The following is a 21903-nucleotide window of genomic DNA, read 5'->3' as shown; positions in this document are numbered from 1 at the left end:
TTATTAATTAAACTCTATGATGCGGGAATTAAAGGTAGAATGTTTAATTGGATCAAAGATTTCCTTAAGGAAAGGATGGTTCAAGTAAAAATAGGTGGAACAAGCTCCAAGTCAGTTAAAATAGGTAATGGTACCCCTCAAGGAAGTGTCATTAGTCTAGTTCTTCTTAATGTCATGATAGATGATATCTTTGATCAGGTTGAGACAGGATTTTGCAAATCATTGTTTGCAGATGATGGTGCAATCTGGAAAAGAGGAAGAAATATCAAGTATATATTAAGGCAGGTACAAAAGGCTTTAAGATCAGTTGAAAACTGGGCTAATAAATGGGGTTTCAGGATTTCTGCTTCTAAGTCCAAATACATGATTTTTGGCTTTAGAAGAAAAATTCCTGATTGTGAATTGTGTCTATATGATTCTCCACTGGAAAGAGCAAGGTATTCAAGTTCTTAGGTGTTTGGTTTGATGAAAGACTTTCTTGGAGGGTTCATATAGATAAAGCAATTGGAGTGTGAGAAAGTTTTAAATGTTATGAGAAGTATTGCTGGATGTGACTGGGGAGCAGGGCGGGAAACTATGTATTTAATATATCTAGCTATGATTAGACCAGTTATAGATTATGGTTGTATTGTTTATGGTTCCGCTGCTACGACAGTGCTTGGAAAACTAGGCACTGTGCAGTCCAAAGCAGTTAGACTCTGTTGTGGAGCTTTTAGAACAACATCAGTCCCGGCATTATGTGCGGAGATGGGAGAAGTGCCCTGCATTTAAGACAAATTCAGTTGGGCCTGCAGTATTGGGTAAAACTAAATGGATTCAATCACAGCTGTCTATCAAAGTGTCTTTTTGCAGGGGAAGTCGGAGCACCAAAGTAAAATTAAAAGATACACATTTTTAGATTTGGTTAATAACTGGGCTGTGAAATTGAAACTGACCGAGGAAGACATAATGGACCAAATTTGCTTACCACCCATCCCTTTTTGGCTCTTTCCAGAACCAGAAGTAGACCTATTCCTCCTTTTTCAGCTGAAAGGAAGCAGTGCAATTTCATCAGCATTGATCACAAATGAATATTTAAATAATAAATGGGAATCTTATCTGAAGATTTTTACTGATGGCTCAGTGGACCCAGAGAGCAGTTGGGCAGAATTTGAGATGTATGTGTCTCAACTTGGAGTTAAGATTAGTCAACGGGTTACAGATGGCGTTTCTGTCTTTGCAACAGAATTATTAGCAAGCCTCTGGGCCTTATGGTGGATAGAAGACTCTCGACCATGTAGGGTTATCATCTGTTTGGATTCTGTTGCTGCCTTAGAGTCTATAAAAGGGAGTAAATCAAAAGCTCATCCTGACATAGTTATTGAGATTCTCTTAGTGTTGTTTAGAGTAGGGAAGTTGGGTTGTGCAGTTAGACTTTCATGGCTACCTGGGCATGCTGGGGTGGAGGGAAATGAAATTGTGGATGCCATTGCAAAGTCTTCCTTACAAAGCAGGCAAGTAGAAATTAGAGTTCCCCTAGGCAGAGCAGAATTGAGAAGTAGGATTAAAAAAGGTATAGAGAAGAAGTAGCCGGAGGTTTGGAAAAATGAATTAAGGGGCAGGCATTATTTTTCTAGTCACCCACTAGTTAAAAAGGTCTCAGACTGTTACCTTTTAAGTCGTAGAGATGTGGTGAAATTTACAAGACTTAGTTTGGGGCTTTGTGGGCTCAACTATTATTTAAAGATAATAGGAAAATATCCTACTGGATTATGTGACTGTGGTAGTCCAGAGACAGTCCAGCATGTTTTACTGAGCTGTAATCCATACAAAATTGAAAGAAGCATGTTCAAGAGGCGATCTGGCTTAAATTTATTTTGGTTTTCTATTAAATATTTGTTTGGCCATCAAGAGAATCAACATTTGATTGAAGAGTCTGTTATTCAGTTTATACGTGAGACTAGGTTGTATTCGAGAATTTGAGTTCCTTGAAGTTCTATAATTAATTATACATCCTGTAGAGGGCTGTAATATGCCTAGTTTTGTCTAAACAGCCCGAAATAGAAGAAGAAGAACTACTTCTCTCAGCAATGGACCTTTAAGTTGGGTTGCCAACCACCATTAAAAGTTAGAAGAAAAACTTCTTCCCTAGTGTTGGTGTTGGCTTGGCCTTGCCACTGTTATGGCTCAGCAGCGCGACTGGTGGCGCTGGCTGTGACTGTGTGGGGATGTTGGGAAATAGTGTAGGTTCAGGTAGGGGGAGGATCTGGGTAAAGAACCGCAAATGATGGGTTCGGGTGAGTGTGGGTTGGCGGGAGGAGGTTAGAATGAAATACTATCCAGATCTGGAAAACGGAAAAAAGAAACATAATATTGGAATGATTTCAAGTGTTGGAGAGGAAGGGCGGAGTCTTTTGGTGGGAAAAAGGAAACATTGTATTGTTTCAATTTGACCCGGAACATCCTTCTATATCCTATGAAATTAACTACAAAGTTGAAATCTGCTATATGTACTTTAAGAAGAGGCAATCTGTTAATCGTTTGTAAGGATAAGAAAACAGTTTGAGAAGGCATTATGATTGAAGACTTTACTTTGCAAAAAGATAGTATCTATGTTGCCTAATAAAAACAGAGGCATTAGGGCTGTTATAATGGGTATTCTGGTGGAGATTTTATTAGCAGAGGTTAATTTTCATTTGTTGGGAGGCAAAGTTGAGGAGGTAAAAGAGATTGCAAGTAGTCAGAAATGTGAACAGGGTGGATAGATTATCTATACTGATATATTTTAATGTGGTGAAACTCCCTGATAAAGTTCGTTTGGGGTATGTTAGTTATAATCTTCGAGTTTATCTTCCACCTCTGCTGAAATCTTACAAATTTCAGAGGTTTGGGCATGGAGTAGCAGTATGTCATGGGAAACTAAGATGTAGCAAGTGGTGAGGGGAACATAAGTATGAAGATTGTGAAGACATGAAGTTTAATTTTTGTAATTGTGTAGGAGAGCATAGTGCAGCTTATAAATGATGTGAAATGCTTATGAAGGCAGCTGAAGTTCAAAACGTTAAAGTACAGTTAAGTGTGTCTTATTCAGAGGCCTTGCAAAAGTTAAACCAAATTTGATCAACTACCAGTCAGAGAACAGAATGTGAAGTCAGAGGCTATATGTTGGCATCATAGTTCGCTTACTAAAAATATTTTGTTAGTTAATAAAATAAAGTTTGTGATGTTTATAACAGATGTGGTGAATTGTATTGCTCAGACATCTAGTCGTACTGAGAAAATCAAAATTGTAAAATTAAACTTTGTATAACTAGTGTTATGTGGGAAACTGTAAATAAAGCTCTAATGGGTGGTGTATCTGTATTTCAGTCTCCTTGTGAAGGTACCTAATGGGATTAAGAATATTGCAGTGGAATGCGAGAATCCTGATTTCTAATGGTCAAGAGTTTAAGAAGTTTATTTCAGATTTATCAAATCCACCTGATGTTATTTGAACTCAGAAAACCTGGCTGTTAGCACATTTAAATTTTTCTTTGCAACATTATATTGTAATTGGGTGTAATGGGTTAATTGGTAGAGGGGCTGGTATTGCAAGTTTTATAAGGAAAGGGAAAGGATATAGAGTTGTTGAGGTGAATGAAGTGCATGAAGCACTTACAACAGAAATATTTGATTCAGCAGGTAGGGATATTAAGTAACACACATCAAAGTGGCTGGTGAATGCAGCAGGCTAGGCAGCATCTCTAGGACGAGGTACAGTCGACGTTGCAGGCCGAGACCCTTCCTCAGGACTCATCAGATGCTGCCTGGCCTGCTGCGTTCACCAGCAACTTTGATGTGTGTTGCTTGAATTTCCAGCATCTGCAGAATTCCTGTTGTTTAGGGATATTAAGTGGTAAGTTTTTACAACTCTTGTGGAAAACTTTTGATTTGCTGAAAAGTATATGTATCTTTTGCGCACTAAGGGTTGTATGGTGTGGGGATTGTTCACAGAATGCTGGTAATGGTTTGCAGAAGAATTTTTAGATATTTCCCATCGTGTGTGCCTTATTGATGGGAGGGCTATGAGATTTAATGTTCATAATAGTTCTGAAACTGCTATAGGTTTAACTATAGTTTTGATCATTCTAGCTGAAGTAAGTGAGTGGGATGCCATGGGAGATGAAACATTGAGGAATGATCATTTTTCTATATTTATAAGCTTAGGTTTGGATTTATAGGGGACAGGAAGCCACTTTTAAGAGGTGAAAATTTGGTAAAGCAAATCGGGAAAGGTTTAAGGATTTATGTGACGAACGTCTGTCAGGGCTAAATGTTGAGGATGATGTGGATTTTGTAATAAAAGGTTATGTTATTCATCATACTGCAGTGGAAGAGATTCCTATTAAAATTGGCATGAATAGGTCCCAACACAGACCCTTGTGGAACAGCATCAGCCACTTGTCTCTCTTTTACTCTTTATATTTCTGAAGAAACTTTTCCTCTGTAGTATTATTGGTTAGCTTACATTCCGATTCCATCGTCATGACTTTAGTTTTCTTTTCCAATCCTCTAACCCCACTAATGTTTGCTCCAGTATATGCCCTTTTATGTATTTACAATTTGACTTTGACTTCATTTGTTCCCCTTTTCATTGCAAAAACTGCAGGCAAAACTCCAGTCGCAGTTTGAAAAAAAATCATTTATAAACTGATGCGGTTCATGCATTGACCGCGAACGGAACTTGCCAATCGATTTTTGTTCTGAACGTTTATTCGTTGAAAGAAATCGGCGAATTAAATCGCTAGATATTATTACAATAATAGCTATACTTAAATTCAATGTGGCGGACTTCAGTAATGGGTGAATGGAAGGACCAAGTCGACAAAGAGAGCTGTATGAGTTGATTTTAGATTAGGTTTAAACGAAGGATTTTGGCGGGCTGTTTCAGATTTCAGTTTATTTTAGGAGAGTAGCGGTTATTTTCCGCGCTTCTGCTGTTGTTTCTTGATTGGTGAATAAGGCAGCTCTCCGATTGGATCTCTTGTTCTTTCCAATGAGACGAAAAGTTGTTTAACCAATTATAAACGTTCCGCTGCATTCTTCCAAAATATATAAGAATGGCGAGGGCTGGAAGCATTGCTTCATTCTCTGTGAGAGTTTTGCTGAGGTTGTGAAAATGAGTGGACGAGGGAAAACTGGCGGCAAAGCTCGGTCCAAGGCCAAGTCTCGCTCTTCCCGGGCAGGACTGCAGTTCCCGGTGGGCCGTGTTCACAGGCTTCTGAGAAAGGGTAACTATGCTGAACGAGTGGGTGCCGGAGCCCCGGTCTATCTGGCTGCTGTGCTCGAGTATCTGACCGCTGAAATCCTTGAGCTGGCCGGCAACGCGGCCCGGGACAACAAAAAGACCCGCATCATCCCCAGGCATCTGCAGCTGGCCGTCCGCAACGACGAGGAGCTCAACAAGCTGTTGGGAGGGGTGACCATCGCTCAGGGCGGGGTGCTGCCCAACATCCAGGCCGTGTTGTTGCCCAAGAAAACCGGCGGAGCCAGCAAGTGAAGACACAGAATCTGAACCCAGTGACCCAAAGGCTCTTTTCAGAGCCACTCACAGTGTCTGTGGAAGAGCTGTTCTGCGGATATCATGAGCCGGGGGATAGGGCTCAGATTCGGATTAGATTTTTGTACTAATTATTTGGCAAGGCGCCTTGAAATTCTCTGCTGGTGTGAAACTCGCAGTTTTAGTGGTGGGTGTACAGTCTGAAATATCGGAGCTGGGTCCTCCACCGACTGTTGGATTTGATCCGCCCCGGCTGCACCTATTGTAAGGCTCCACTGGTGCTATCGACGTAATCGATTTCAAACAGCCGCCTTTTCCAGAGCAATTGCGAGCGAGGTGAGCGTCATCTGTGCCCAGCTACCGATGTGTATGACTGGCACTTTCTCAAAGGCCTTCTGAAAATCCAAGTGCACAACATCAACAGACTCTCCTTTGTCAGTCCTGATTGCTATTTCTTCAAAGAATTCCAACAGATTTGTTAGGCAATATTTTCCCTTGATGAAAACTAGCCTTATTTTATCATGTGCCTAATCCTTAATAATCAACTCTAACATCTTCCCAATCACTGAGCTCAGACTAACTAGTCTCTAGTTTCCTTTAGAAACATAGAAAACCTATGGCACAATACAGGCCCTTCAGCCCATAAAGCTGTGCCAAACTTGTCCTTACCTTAGAACTACCTAGGCTTACCCATTGCCCTCTATTTTTCTAAGCTCCATGTATCCATCCAGGAGTCTCTTAAAAGACCCTATCGTTTCCACCTCCACCGCTGCTGTAAAAAACTTACCCCTGACATGTCCTCTGTACCTACTTTCAGGCACCTTAAAAATATGCCCTCTCATGCTAGTCATTTCAGCTCTGGGAAAAAGCCTCTGACCATCAACACGATCAATGCCTCTCATTATCTTGTACACCTCTATCAGGTCACTTCCAATCCTCCGTTGCTCCAAGGAGAAAAGGCCGAGTTCACTCAACCTATTATCATAAGGCATGTTCCCCAATCCAGGCAACATCCTTGTAAATCTCCTCTGCGCCCCTTCTATAGTTTCTATGTCCTTCCTGTAGTGAGGCAATGAGAACTGAGCACAGTACTCCAAGTGGGGTCTGACCAGGGTCCTATAGATCTGCAACATTACCTCTCAGCTCTTAAACTCAATCCCACGATTGATCAAGGCCAATGCACTGTATGCCTTCTTAACCACACAGTCAACCTGGTAGCAGCTTTGAGTGTCCTATGGACTCGGGCCCCAAGATCCCTCTGATCCTCCACACTGCCAAGAATCTTGCCATTAATACTGCCATCATATTTGACCTACGAAAATGAACCTTCTCACACTTATCTGGGTTGAACTCCATCTGCGACTTCTCAGGCCAGTTTTGCACCCTATCAATGTCCCACTTTAACTTCTGACAGCCCTCCACACTATCCACAACACCCCTAACCTTTGTGTCATCAGCAAATTTACTAACCCATATCTCCATTTCTTCATCCAAGTCATTTAGAAAAATCACAAAGAGTAGGGGTCCCAGAAATGTTCCCAGAGGCACACCAGTCGTCACCGGCCTCCATGCAGAATATGACCCATCTACAACCACTCTCTGCCTTCTGTGGGTAAGCCAGCTCTGGACCCATAAAGCAATGTCCCCTTGGATCCCATGCCTCCTTACTTTCTCAATAAGCCTTGCATGGAGTACCTTATCAAATGCCTTGCTGAAATCCATATACACTACATCTATGGCTCTACCTTCATCAATGTGCTTAGTCACATCCTTAAAAAATTCAATCGGGCTCGTAAGGCACGACTTGCCTTTGACAAAGCCATGCTGACTATTCTTAACCATATTATGCTAACTATATTATGCCTCTCCAAATGTTCATAAATCCTGCCTCTCAGGATCTTCTCCATCAGCTTACCAACCACTGAAGTAAGACTCACTGTTGTATAATATCCTGGGCTATCCCTACACCCTTCCTTGAATAAAGGAACAAAATCCACAACCCTCCAATCCTCCGGAACCTCTCCCATCCTCATTGATGATGCAAAGACCATTGCCAGGCGCTCAGCAATCTCCTCGCTCACTTCCCACTGTAGCCTGGGGTACATCCCATCTGGTCCTGGTGACTTATCCAACTTGATGGTTTCCAAAACGTCCAGCACATCCTCTTCCTTAATATCTACATGCTCAAGCTTTTCAATCTGCTGCAAGTCATCCCTACAACCGCCAAGATCCTTTTCTGTAGTGAATACTGAAGCAAAGTATTCATTAAGTATCTCTGCTATATCCTCCGGTTCCATACACACTTTTCCACTGTCATACTTGATGGGTCCTATTCTCTCACGTCTTATCCTCTTGTTCTTCACACACTTGTAGAATGCCTTGGGCTTTTCCTTAATCCTAACCGCCAAGGCCTTCTCATGTCCCCTTCTGGCTCTCCTAATTTCTTCTGCCTTTTGACCCTATGTCACTTCTTTCTAATGATTTGATTTCATTTTTTTACTGAAAGGGCATTACCACCCCTTATGCCTTCCTGCCTGTCCTTCTGGTATAATATGCATCTTTGGACATGAAGTTCCCAGCTATAATCTTTCAGAAATGATTCAGTGATACCTACAGCATATCTGCCTATCTGAAATTGTGCTACAAGTTCATCTATGTTATTCCATATACTGCGCACATTCAGTCCTGTACTCACCCTTTTCAATTTTGTCTGCCTTTTATGTTGCACCTCATCCTGTTGACTGCAATTTTGCATCATCAGCAGCCTCTTCTCACTATACATTGCCTCTGTTTGTAAACTAGCTACCTGATCTTCAGCACTATTAACCACCTTCCCTATGATACCTCTTGCAGTGAAATATATGCAGATCAGGACACCAGTTGCACCATGCTTAATCTTTTAATTTCTAACTTACTTCAAACCTCCATAACTTATCCACTTACAACAGTGTAGCATTACCAAACGTTCCCACTAGGATATTCATTCCCCTCCAGTTCAGTGCAAACTGGGCCATTAGAACCGGTCCCAGCTTCCCTGGAAAAGAGTCTAATGATCATAAATCTTATGCCCTCCCTCCTACACCAACTCCTTAGCCACATATTAAATCAGATAACCTTCCTACTTCTAGCCTCATTAGCATGTGGCATGGGTTGCAGCCCTGAGATTACAATTTTGGAGGTCCTGCTCTTTAACATAACACTTAATTCCTAGACCTACCTATACAGAACTTTGTCACTCATCCTGCCCATGTCATTGGTAATTACATGGAGCACAACTTCTGGCTGTTTACCCTCCCACTTTCTGAGGACTCAATATACGCTACCTCGGATCCTGGCACCCAGCATGCAGCATACGATCTGGGAAGCTCATTCTCGCTCACTGCTCGTTCCCCTAATTAGTCCCTTATTGCCACACTGTGCCTCTACTCCTCCCTCCCCATCTAAGTTACAGAGCCAGGAACCTGTGGCCTCTAGTTCTAGTCTCACCCAACCTCAGTGGAAAAAGCCGTATGATTGCATTTATCCTATCTGTATCTAACATTCGTTGATCATTCCCTTAATCTTAGCTTACACTGATAATTTCTGACTTGTCTTTTCCCTTCTAATTTCTTCTTCCAAACTCTCCACACACTCTCTATACTGTTGAAGGGCCTCCCCAGTCTACAGTACTTTGTCCCCGACTGAGGCGGTGTGATAGAACATAGATCAGTACAGCACAGGAAAAGGCTTTTTGGCCAACAATGTTTTGCTGAACCAGCTAAAAAGCAAATCAAAAGCACCCAAACACTGACCCCTCCTACCTGCACAATATCATATCCCTCCATCTTCCTCATATTCATGTGCCTCTCCAAATCTAAATGTCTCTTAAAAACCTCTAATGTATTTGTCTCTACCACCATACCATGCAGCACATTCCAGGAATCCACCATTCTAAGTAAAAAAACTTACCCTACAACCCCTTTGAAACTACCCCTTCTCTTGAATGCGTGCCCTCTGGTATTAGACATTTCAACCCTACTGTCATTGTCATTGAAACCTACCGAATGTTGAAAGGACTAGATACGGTGGATGCGGAGAGGATGTTTCCTGTGTTGGGGTATCCAGAACTAGAAGGCATAGCCTCAAAATTGAGGGTGATCCTCTAGAACAGAGGTAAGCAGGAATTTTTTTTTTAGCCAGGGAGTATTAAGTTGGTAGAATGTTCTGCCACAGACTGTGGAGGAGGCCAAGTATGTGGGTATGTTTAAGGCGGAAGTTGATTGGTCAGGGCATCAAAGGATCTGGCCAGAATGCAGGTGTATGGGGTTGAGGGATCCAAGATTAGCTATGATAGAATAGTGGAGCAGACTTAGTGGGCTGAATAGCCTAATTCTTCTCCAATGTCTTATGGTCTTATAAGTGTCCAGGGTCTGGTGAGATATATTCCAGGCTGCTGTGAGAGAAAACAGGAGAGAGTCTGGGCCACTGATGGAGCATTCACTGGCCACAACTGAGATACCAGGTGACTAGAAGACAGCATATGTGTGATAATTATTCAAGAAAAATAACAGCGAAAAGCCGGAGAATTCTAAGCCAGTTTGTTTAAAATCTATGATATGGAGATTAGTCGGATGATATTCTGAGGGACATGAATATTTTGCACTTTGAAAAGCAGGGATTGATCAGGGGTAGTATGTAGGAATTGGTCAGTGGGACTGTGATGGGGTTCTGAATTACCCCTATGAACTGTGCTTTGGAAAAGAGAGAGAGAGAGTTATTTAACACCGACATGTGTTTTGATAGAGAGAGAGCGAGAGATGAAGACTGCTCACAGGTTGTTTATATTTTCTTCAAGAACATTCGCCTGCCGGCACTTCTTACACAAAGAGAGGAAGGAGGAGTTATTTGAATGACAGCTGGTATCCAGTACAGTGAGATAAATAGGAGGTCAGATGATATAGACCTCAAACACATGTTTTGGGAACTGAATGAGCTTTGTTGTGCCCACAGAAGAAGTGTTTTTTGGAGGATCAATCAGGCAGATCGATCAGTGGCTCTTGCAGTGAAAAGAAAAGGCAGTGACCGGTGGGGAGTTGTCCATGTGTCCACCCTTGCCTGGGTGATAGCTCCACCACAGAAAACCGGTCCCCTTTGTTGTGGTCACAGTCAGTGACTTTTAATGGATTTTGAAGGACAACAAGAAGATCGATGGTGTCAGCTCAACTGAAGACTCAGATCTCTCCTTTTCTCTCTCTCCATCACTACTCAACTCAATACCATGAACTGAAATGAACTGAACTTTTCTCATCATCATAAGACTGGATCTTTCTACCCCTAGACTTGAAGAAGCTTGGTTTTTCATATATATATATATCCACAGTTATTGATATACATATATAATCATTACTAACCTGTTTGATTTATCTACATTTTATTACTGTATTGCGTAGTTACTAATAAATATAATTAGCTAATAGCAATACTGGACTCCAAAGTGTTTTCTATTTCTGCTCGTTCTTTATTCCCGTCACAGGGTACGTGAGAAAATACTGTTTGGCATATTGTGGCCTTTTATAAGAGATAACCAAATATACTGAAGAGAGCAGTGAGGACAATGATCTACCATGAGATCTTAACTGTTGTACTTGGTGCCGTAGCCAAAGAAGGCAAATGTGCTAAATGCCTTCTACACTGTCATCAACCTGTGTCACCACTATCAGGGAACTGTGTACTTGTACCCTAGCTCTCTCTGCTCTACAATACTACCCAGGGCCCTGCCATTCACTTTGCTAAGCTTGTCCTAGTTTAGTCATAGTCATAATCATACTTTATTGATCCCGGGGGAAATTGGTTTTTGTTACAGTTGCACCATAAATAATAAATAGTATTAAAACCATAAAGAGTTAAATAGTAATATGTAAATTATGCCAGGAAATAAGTCCAGGACCAGCCTATTGGCTCAGGGTGTCTGACCCTCCAAGGGAGGAGTTGTAAAGTTTGATGGCCACAGGCAGGAATGACTTCCTATGACGCCCTGTGTTGCATCTTGGTGGAATGAGTCTCTGGCTGAATGTACTCCTGTGCCCAACCAGTACATTATGAAGTGGATGGGAGACATTGTCCAAGATGGCATGCAACTTGGACAGCATCCTCTTTTCAGACACCACTGTCAGAGAGTCCAGTTCCATCCCCACAACATCACTGGCCTTACGAATGAGTTTGTTGATTCTGTTGGTGTCTGCTGCCCCAGCACACAACAGCAAACATGATAGCACTGGCCACCCCAGACTCGTAGAACATCCTCAGCATCGTCCGGCAGATGTTAAAGGACCTCAGTCTCCTCAGGAAGTAGAGACGGCTCTGACCCTTCTTGTAGACAGCCTCAGTGTTCTTTGACCAGTCCAGTTTTTTGTCAATTTGTATCCCCAGGTATTTGTAATCCTCCACCATGTCCACACTGACCCCCTGGATGGAAACAGGGGTCACCGGTACCTTAGCTCTCCTCAGGTCTACCACCAACTCCTTAGTCTTTTTCACATTAAGCTGCAGATAATTTTGCTCACACCATGTGACAAAGTTTCCTACTGTAGCCCTGTACTCAGCCTCATCTCCCTTGCTAATGCATCCAGCTATGGTAGAGTCATCAGAAAACTTCTGAAGATGACAAGACTCTGTGCAGTAGTTGAAGTCTGAGGTGTAAGTAGTGAAGAGAAAGGGAGACAAGACAAAATGTAACTGCCCAAAATGTAATGTTTTGCACCTGTGTAACTTAGATATCATCCCCATTCCTTTGCCCACCCTCCTGGATTCATCTATGTGGTATTTGGAACCTTGCACCAATTTTCATGTTAACTGTAAACTTATCATTCATGCTATCCACATCCTCATCCATATCATTAACAGAAATGACAAAATAAGAGAGTACAGGTATCAGTGCTGATCCCTGTGGTGCACCGCTGGTCACAGGCCTACAGACAAACAAGTCAGGGACATGAGGATACAAATAGAACCAGAGACAGTGGAGAGCAGAGTTGAGTGGTAGCCAGGATGGGAGGAGGTTACAGAGGGAGTAAGTGGGTGAGGACCAGAATCAGGTTTATTATCACCAGCATATGATGTGAAATTTGTTAACTTAGCAGCAGCAGTTCAGTACAATACATAATCTAGCAGAGAGAAAAAAAACATAATAATAAATAAATAAATCAACTACATATATTGAATATATTTAAACACATGCAAAAACACAAATACTGCATATTTTTTTTAAAAATGAGGTAGTGCCCAAAGCTTCAATGTCCATTGAGAAATCAGATGGCAGAGGGGAAGAAGCTGTTCCTGAATCTCTGAGTGTGTGCCTTTAGGCTTCTGTATCTCCTACCTGATGGTAACAGTGAGAAAAGGGCATGCCCTGGCTGCTGGAGGTCCTTAATAATGGACGCTGATTTTCTGAGACACCGCTCCCTGAAGATGTCCTGGATACTTTGTAGGCTGGTGCCCAAGAGGGAGATGACTAGATTTATAACTTTCTGCAGCTTCTTTCGGTCCTGTGCAGTAGCCCCTCCATACCAGACAGTGATGTAGCCTGTCAGAATGCTCTCCACAGGACAGCTATAGAAGTTTCTGAGTGTATTTGTAACATGCCAAGTCTCTTCAAGCTCCTAACAAAGTTTTGCCGCTGCCTTGCCTTCTTTGTAACTACATTGATACGTTGGGTCCACATTAGATCCTCAGAGATCTTGACACCCAGGAACTTGAAGCTGCTCACTCTCTCCACTTCTGATCCCTCTATGAGGATTGGTATGTGTTCCTTCGTCTTACCCTTCCAGAAGTCCACAATCAATTCTTTCATCTTATTGACGTTGAGTGCCAGGTTGTTGCTGCGGCACCATTCCACTAGTAGGCATATCTCACCCCTGTACACCCTCTCGTCACCATTTAAGATTCTACCAACAACGGTTGTATCCTCAACAGATTTATAGATTTCAAGGAGGAATGTGATCCCAACAGTGAAAATAGGTAACCTGAGGCAGGGAGGCGGTGCAGTAAAGCACTGACAGCCACTCACTGTTCCTGGTCAGCAGTCAGGACGAGAAGAGGCAGATGCCCACAGTGGAGAAAAAGTCAGCTCCACCAGTCCATTCCCATAAAGGGAAAAAGCAAGTAGCAGCTCAGCAGTTCCATCTCTGCCTTCTCCACCCCTCTCCATCATAAACATAAATTGTCCCATGATTAGATGGGAGTCACACCACATTTTACCCTTACAAACAGCTGCCAAACTTCTGGCTATGAAAACACCTCATATAACTGATATAATTGAAACATATAACTCATATTACCTTGATAAATCCTATCAGGCAACTTTATTCCATCAAATTTAATCAACACCAATGAGCTATCTGTCCTTACTCTGCCATGAAACACATTTAAACATTTGGCATCCACAACTTTTCCCCAAAGTAAATTATTTTTATCTGGAGACATTCCTGTGATTACTCCCCAAAGCCACTGTCATCTCATATAATTACTTGGTGCTACTTCGTTTCTTCCCACAGCTTTTAACCGAAAAGATTTCTCTCATTGCTTACTAACGTTTAACTGTCATTCATACTTTGGGGGGCTCCTTTCTTTTTGTTGATGTTTGCAAAGAAAAAGAATTTCAGGATGTATATTGTATCAATTTCTCTGACATTAAATGCACCTATTGAAACTTGTCTTTAAAAAACACTAATACTGCCTTCATCCCTTAAAGGTTTTGCACCCACAATATCTCTTTCAGTCTCTCTCTCGATACCTCCTCCCCCACCCAGCTATCTCCTTCCAGCTTCTCCTCCTTCCCAACTTTTTATTCTGACATATTCCCTCTTCCTTTCCAGTCCCGATGAAGGGTCTCGGCACGAAACGACTGTTTATGCACTTCCATAGATGCTACCTGATCTGATGAGTTCCTCCAGCATTTTGTGTGTGTTGCTTTGACTTCCAGCATTTGAGAATTTCTCGTGTTTAAGATCTGTAGAATATCTTGTGTTTTTAAACTCTTCCTTCCTACTTAATTTAAATCCTGTTTTCTACCTTTAACTCTTCCTTCTTTTTTAACGTTTATCGTTATTTGTCACATGTGCATTCAAATATCTAGTGAAACGTCTCGTTTCCTTTTCTTACTTACATCCTGTCTACTTGCCTATGTGACCGGACGTTAAACCATGACAATCCTCAATCTGTCACTGATATTTCCATTTCAAAGAAACCTGCCACTGGCCTTCCTCCATACAACTCATAATGTAGTCCAATCCTCAACAGCTATGCTTCCGGTACCGGGATTCGCCCACTCACTGGCCAGTTGCCGGGGAACGACAACAGGACTTAGATTGCTTTCTGATGTCAACTCTCAAATTGTTCGGCAAGCGCAGTGCCTCGCGTGATTGGAGCCAAAAGAGTGGCGGAGTGAGCTGTCAATCAGAGGAGCCATTGGAACTATCGTACATCAATTACTGAAGCTTTCTTGCAAAATAAGTCTTCATAAGGAGATATTTCCATGCAAAAGCAGTATCTGGGGAAGGAAATCGAAATTGTAACCAAGCCTGTACTGGTAGTGAGGGGGTCAATGGTGAGGTAAATGTAGCGGTAGTGGAGGGGTTAATGGCTGGATGTGTTGATCAACCTTCAGGCTTAAGGGAAGTAACTGGTATTGAGTTTAGTGCCGATGTTGTGTAGCCTCTTCTCTGATTGGAGTGGGACAAACAGTCCATAAACAGATTAGGGATCCTTCATTATATTGCTGGCTTTCTTGCGGCATCTTTCTGTCTATGTGTCTTTGATAGTAGCAGTAGGCAGCTGTTGATCCCAGGGGATCATGGGTTTACGTCTCTGGGGGACTATGTCCTCTCCAGGGCACAAGCCTGCGTGTGAAGATTTGAAGAACTGGCTATTGCCCATGCAGCAGGCTCCCCCTCTCCGTGTCGCTGAAGTAGTCCAAGAGAAGGACAAGCACTGATGCAGCCTGGCACCAGTATCATCACAGAAGTTGCCAGAGTGAAGATGTAGATGACATCAAACTGCCCAAAGCAACTGGTTTTGAGGCACCACTGGTCCACCTTTGCCCCTCCTTTTGTCAGTATAAACAGTTCCGTCAGCCCTAGTAGCAAAGCTACATGTGAATACCAAGAGTTGGACTTTGTTATCAGAGGCTATTAGAGTTGCATGCTATAGAGTGGGAGCTTATCCCTACTACCATCCCAGCTACGACAACCTTAGGAACTTGTCTTTTATAGTGGGTTAGCTTTTGGTGGTAACTGCAGCCATGAAATTAAACAGCACTTACTTTTGGGGAGGCCAGGAATGCATCTGGTATGGGAGCTACTACACAGGACTGAAGTAAGCTGCAGAACATTGAGATAAAATTAGTCAGCTCCATCATCAGTACTAGCTTCTGTACCATCCAAGATATCTTCAAGGAGTGATGCCTCGTAAAGACGTCATCCATCATTAAGGACCCTCCACCACCCAGGACATGCCTTCTTCTTGTTCTTACCATCAGGAAGTACAGGAGCCTGAAAACACACATTCAGCAATTCAAGAACTGCTTCTTCCCTTCTACAAACCAATTTTTAAATGGACATTGAACCCATGAACACTATCTCACTACTTCTCTTGTTTCTGTTTTTGCACAACTTATTTTAATTTCTTCTTTTCAAAATATATCTATCATGTATTGCATTGTACTTATACTGCAAGTTAACAAGTTTCCTGACATATGCTGGTGATAATAATTCTGATTCTATAAAAAACACTGACACTATTGAAAATGTACTGACCTGCCCGAGCACAGCAACGGCCAGTGAGGTCACAGACTAGTACAACATGCAGCTTTCTAATACAAGTACAGAGATTTAACAAAATACAACACGAATAACTAATAAACATCAATGGCATTGTACTGTAAGGGCACAGATCTTTACTACGACCAGTTGTAGAAACACATGAAGTTCAAATGAGCTGCAAATTTCAGATATCTAAAACAAAAACGGGAACAGGCTGATTGCGAGAGGCTGTTTCCAAGTGAAGCAATGTCTATCAAGTGGAGAATGTTTTCCTGATGAGTGTTCAAACTCAGCATTTTCCTCTTAGAGTGAAGGGCAAAGTGCCAATGTTAAGCACTCGGTGATGGGGGATAAATGGGCACTGCTTAGGGAAATGGAGGAGGCAGATGTCAGGTATCTGCATCTGGGATCAAGTGATGTCTCCAGGATCACTTGCTGTAATGCGTGATCTTAGATCTCAGCCTAGAGATGAAAATTATCTCATTTAAAATGTCATACTTCACACATTGATGTCTTTTGTAATTTTTTTAGATTGGTAACGGCAAAGCATTTGGGCTGGGGACTTGCAAACACAACAACCCGTCTGTTTTGCCGTCTCTGTCCAGATAATTATGAAGTGACCAGATATTTCCTTTGGTTTATCAATATATTTGTTATTGATCCTTGGAGATGATGTTATTTCATCCCAGTTGGAAATGTTCTTTGTATCTGAAATGAAGTTTTCTATTGTAATTCAGTGTAATCGACTGGAACCAGGGAGCTGAGATCACATCAGCTTTTGTTCACCAGAGATCAGTCCTTTAAGTGCATTGACTGTGTGAGGGATTCACTGCGTCTGGCAGCTGAAATGATGCCAGAGAATTGATAGAGAACTGTGGGAAAGGATCTACATAGTCCTGCCATCTGCGGAGACGCCAGCGAGTTCACACTGAGGAATGGCCGTTCACCTGCTCAGACTGTGTTAAGACAGTCATTTGGTCACCTGACCTACAGAGACATCGATGAGTTCATACTGGGGAGAGTCTGTTCATCTGTTCAGATTGTGGGATGGGAGTTACTCAGTCATCCAAAGCACAGAGACACCAGCAAATTCACACTGGAGAGAAGCTGTTCACCTGTCCGGATTGTGGGAAGGGATTCACTCGGTCATCTCAACTGAAGGTACATCAGCGAATTCACACTTGAGAGAAGCGGGTTACCTGCTCAGACTGTAGGAAGGCATTCAACCATTCATCTGACCTACTGGCACACCAGCGAGTTCACACTGGAGAGAGACCATTCTCCTGCTCAGAATGTGGGAAAAGGTTCACTCAGTTAATCAACCTACACAGACTCCAGCGAGTTCACACTGGGGACAGATCATTCACCTGCTCAGACAGTAGGAAGGGATTTATCCTGTCATCTCAACTACTGGCACATCAGTGAGTTCACACTGGAGAGAGACCGTTCATCTGCTCAGACTGTGGGAAGGGATTCACTCAGTCATCCCAACTGAAGATGCATTAGCGAATTCACACTGGGGAGAAGGCATTTGCCTGCTCAGACTGCGGGAAGAGATTCACTTAGTCATCTCAACTACAGGCACACCAGTTAGTTCACACTTGAGAGAAGCCTTTCATCTGCTTAGATTGTGGGAAGGGATTTGCACAATTATCCACCATACAGAAACACCAGTGAGTTCACACTGGGAAGAGACTGTTCACCTGTTCTATGTGTGGGAGGGGGTTCACTCAGTCATCCAGTCTACAGAGACACCAATCAGTTCACACCGGGCAGAGGCTGTCAAACTGCTCTGACTGAGGAAAAGGATTTGCCTGTTCATCTCAACGACTGACACACCAGTCAGTTCACATTGGGCTGAGGTCTTTCACCTTTTGAGACTGCGTGAAAGGATTCACTCTGTCATTTGAACTAGAGCTACATCAGTGAGTTTGCACTGGGGAGTTTGTGGCGTAAGGTAGAAGGAGATGAGTAATACCACTCTCGTTACATGCACGTGCAGTTCAACTGTTTGAGTGATTATGCAGATAGTTTGAGGTTAATTACTCATCTCCTTCTACCATAGGCCACAAACGTATAAATCATCCCTGCTGTGGACCACTTTCTGGAGGTCCAAGATGCCGACTTCTACAAAGAAGGGATCCGTATGCTCCACGACCACTGGACTAAGTGTGTAAATGTAAGAGGGGACTATATTGAAAGATAAATGTGCTAGGTTTTCTAAGATTGACTTCTTCTACCTTAGGCCACGAACTTATCAATCACCACTTGTGTGATGTTGGCATCACTGGATCATGTTGAAAGAAGATTATAGCTGGTAGCTTAATGTGTAAGGATGCACGTGGTATCAAAAGAAGAGGGAGGTAGGCAGAGTGGGTGGTGTGACTCTGTTGGTAAAAAACAATGTAATGAAATCATTAGAAAGAGGTGACATAGGGTTGGAAAGTGTTGAATCATTGTGGGCAGACCTCACACTATTGGCTGAGAAATGGCAGATGGAGTTTAACCCAGGTAAATGTAATGTGTTGCATTTTGGTAGGGCAAATGTTAAGGGGAAGATCTTTGACAGTGTTGCTGAACAGAGAGATCTTCAGATCAAAGTTCATAGCTCCTTGAAACTGGCTACACAAAATGGATTGTAAGAGGGCTTATAGAATGTTTGCTTTTATTAAAGAAGGCATTGAGTTCAAAAGTCAGGAGGTTACATTGCAACTTTATAAAACTCTAGTTAGGCCACGCCTGAATTGTTTCACACAGTTCTGGAGGTCCTTCTACAGGAGGGATGTTGAGGTTTTGGAGAGGGTACATAGAAACATAGAAAATAGGTGCAGGAGTAGGCCATTCAGCCCTTCGAGCCTGCACCGCCATTCAGTATGATCATGGCTGACCACCCAACTCAGAGCCCTGCACCAGCCTTCCCTCCATACCCCCTGATCCCTTTAGCCACAGAACAGGTTTACCAGAATGCTGCCTGGTTTAGAGGGCATGCCTATTATAAGAAGCCGGATAAACGGCTTGCTTTCTCTGGAGTGCCAGAGGCTGAGGGAAGATCTGATAGAGGTTCACAAGATTATGACAGGCATAGATAGAGTGGACAGAGAGTATCTGTTTCCCAGGGTTGAAATGCCTAATTCCAGAGGACATGCATTGAAGCTGAGAGGGGGAAGTTTTTAACTCAGAGAATTGTAGTTGTCTGGGATGCATTCCTTGCTATGGTGGTAGAGGCAAATACATTTGGGGACTTTAAGAGATGCTTGGATAGGCACATGGACAGAAGGAAGATGGATGGTGCTCTATGTAGGAGGGATTAGTGTTTAGGTGTTTTTGATTTGACTTTTAGCTGGTTTGAAACAACATTGTGGGTGAAATAGCCTGTTTCAATGCTGCACTGTTTTATGTTCTATGTTGAGGTTCCAGGGTAAAGTGATGAGCCAATGCAATACCATTAGTGTGGATCTATTGTGCTACAGGCAAAATGGAACAAATCCAAGTCACTTATCAGGCCAGAGTTGGTGTGCTTCATTATCAACCTCTCAAAGCACTTCACCACAGTGGATGTAAGTGCTACTGGATGGTAAACAATAAGGCATATTACCACGTTCTTCTGAGGCATCGGTATGATTGAAGCCTGCTTGAAGCAGATGGATAACTCAGACTGCCAAAGTGAGAAGTTAAAGATATTGGTAAGTGCTCCAGTACTGGGCCAGAGCCAATAAACTCTCCTCAAACATTAACATTTTCATTCCCATGATAAATTTCGCGAAGCTCCTCTAGACACTGTCCAATGCCAGCCCATCCTTTCTTAGATGAAGGGTTCAAAACTGCTTATGGTACTCAAGCGGAATGACAAATGCTTTATTATGCCTCAATATTATTTCCTTGCATTTATATTTTAAGCATCTTGAAATGAATAGAAACTTTTCATTTCACTTCCTTACCTTTGACAGAATTTGCAAGTTAGCCTTTTGGAAACTTGTACAAGTCCCTTTGCCCTTCTGATAACTGAATTTTCTCAGTCGGTCTCTTGCAGCCCTTGACCATGAAATAAGCAACTTACAGTACAGGTCCTCAACATTGTTGCTTAGCATGGAAATCTTGGGATCCAAGATCATAGCTCCTTAAAAGTGACTCCATCGCAGGGACTCCATCGCAGGGACCCCCACCACCCAGGACATGCTCTTTTCTCACTCTGCTATCAGGACAAAGTTAAAAGCCTCAGGACTCACACCATTGGTTTCAGGAATGGTTATTATTCCTCAAACATCAGACTCTTGAACCAAAGGGGATAAATTCACTTCATCATTGAAACGTTAACTCAACTTGATCTCACTTTCAGCGACCCTTCAACTCATATTCTCAATGTATATTGCTTATTATTTATTAATATTATCTTTCTTTTTTATTTGTTTCTTTTGCACACTGGTTAAATGCCCAGATTGATGCAATCTCCCATTTATTCTATGAAACCTAGTATTCTGTTATCAATGTATGGAGTCTGCCCGCAAGAAAATGAACCATGCTTGTTGATGGTAACATATATGCACTTCGATAATAAATTTATTTTGAACTTTTCATCTGAATGTGAGTTTATTTGAAGTCCATTTGTATTTAACATTTTCCTTTGTTTAATGTCAGCCACAACTCTCGCTTTACCCTCTTATCCCTCATGCCGCAGTAAACGGCACAGAGAAACGCCACGGGTTGGCATGGGTCCAGGTCCGCAGTCTGGGCGAAGCTTCTGATTGGTGGTGCGAGCGACTATATTTTTAATCTTTGATATCCAATGAAATGATTTGTGGAAATAAATTCGATGGTTGATTCGTTTCTCCAAGTATCCAATGAATATGCTCGGAAACCCCATTCCTGTATTAGCATACCACCGTCAGCGTTTCCTATTTAAGTGCCACTCCGCAGGTTCTTCTTTTAATTGAATCTGAACTCCACGGAAGAAATGCCCGATCAGAAGCCCGCTCCCAAGAAGGGCGCTAAGAAAGCGCTGCCGAAACCATCCGGCAAGTCTGGCAAGAAGCGTAGGAGGCTGAGGAAGGAGAGTTACTCCATCTACATCTACAAAGTGATGAAGCAGGTTCATCCCGACACCGGCATCTCATCCAAGGCTATGAGCATCATGAACTCGTTCGTGAACGATATTTTCGAGCGCATCGCTGGCGAGGCTTCCCGTCTAGCCCATTACAACAAGCGGTCGACCATCAGCTCCCGGGAGATCCAGACCGCCGTGCGCCTGCTGCTGCCCGGGGAGCTGGCCAAGCACGCCGTGTCGGAAGGGACAAAAGCAGTGACCAAGTACACCAGCTCCAAGTGAAGAGTGCTGCCAAAACAAACCGAAAACCCAAAGGCTCTTTTAAGAGCCACTCACTATATCGTTAACAGAGCTGCATATCTGGCCATGTTCTGTGAATCCGATTTCAATGCCAAATGGTTCTTTCACCTATAATTTGTTAAAACTACGCAAAATTCCAACCATAATTTGAGAAGAGCAATGAAATCTCCAGACACTTCTGTAATATTAGCTACTCTCAAACATTAGATGTGGCGAACTTCAGTAATGGAATAATGCAGAGAATTAAT

The 21903-nt window shown here is 42.6% G+C and overlaps 2 protein-coding genes across 3 annotated transcripts; both read left to right on the top strand.

Annotated features, from left to right (window-relative positions):
• The first annotated feature begins 5124 nt into the window (after nucleotides 1-5124).
• Nucleotides 5125-12659, top strand: LOC134339017 (histone H2AX-like). Of its 2 annotated transcripts, XM_063035269.1 has the most exons (2): nucleotides 5125-5510; nucleotides 12586-12659. In XM_063035269.1, the coding sequence occupies exons 1-2, from the start codon at nucleotides 5138-5140 to the stop codon at nucleotides 12657-12659; spliced, it is 447 nt and encodes a 148-aa protein (XP_062891339.1). In that variant the 5' UTR covers nucleotides 5125-5137. The 2 variants fall into 2 exon arrangements, with proteins under 2 accessions (XP_062891339.1, XP_062891340.1); XM_063035270.1 differs by lacking the exon at nucleotides 12586-12659 and having other exon boundaries at nucleotides 5125-5518.
• An 8606-nt stretch (nucleotides 12660-21265) lies between these two features.
• Nucleotides 21266-21654, top strand: LOC134339019 (histone H2B 1/2-like). The gene has a single exon (XM_063035272.1). The coding sequence runs from the start codon at nucleotides 21266-21268 to the stop codon at nucleotides 21635-21637; it is 372 nt and encodes a 123-aa protein (XP_062891342.1). The 3' UTR covers nucleotides 21638-21654.
• Nucleotides 21655-21903: the final 249 nt, after the last annotated feature.

This window comes from Mobula hypostoma, chromosome 28, assembly GCF_963921235.1.
Source record: "Mobula hypostoma chromosome 28, sMobHyp1.1, whole genome shotgun sequence".
Lineage (NCBI taxonomy): Eukaryota > Metazoa > Chordata > Chondrichthyes > Myliobatiformes > Myliobatidae > Mobula > Mobula hypostoma.
Note: the sequence above shows the minus strand (reverse complement) of the source record. Positions and strands in the feature narration are given on the sequence as shown.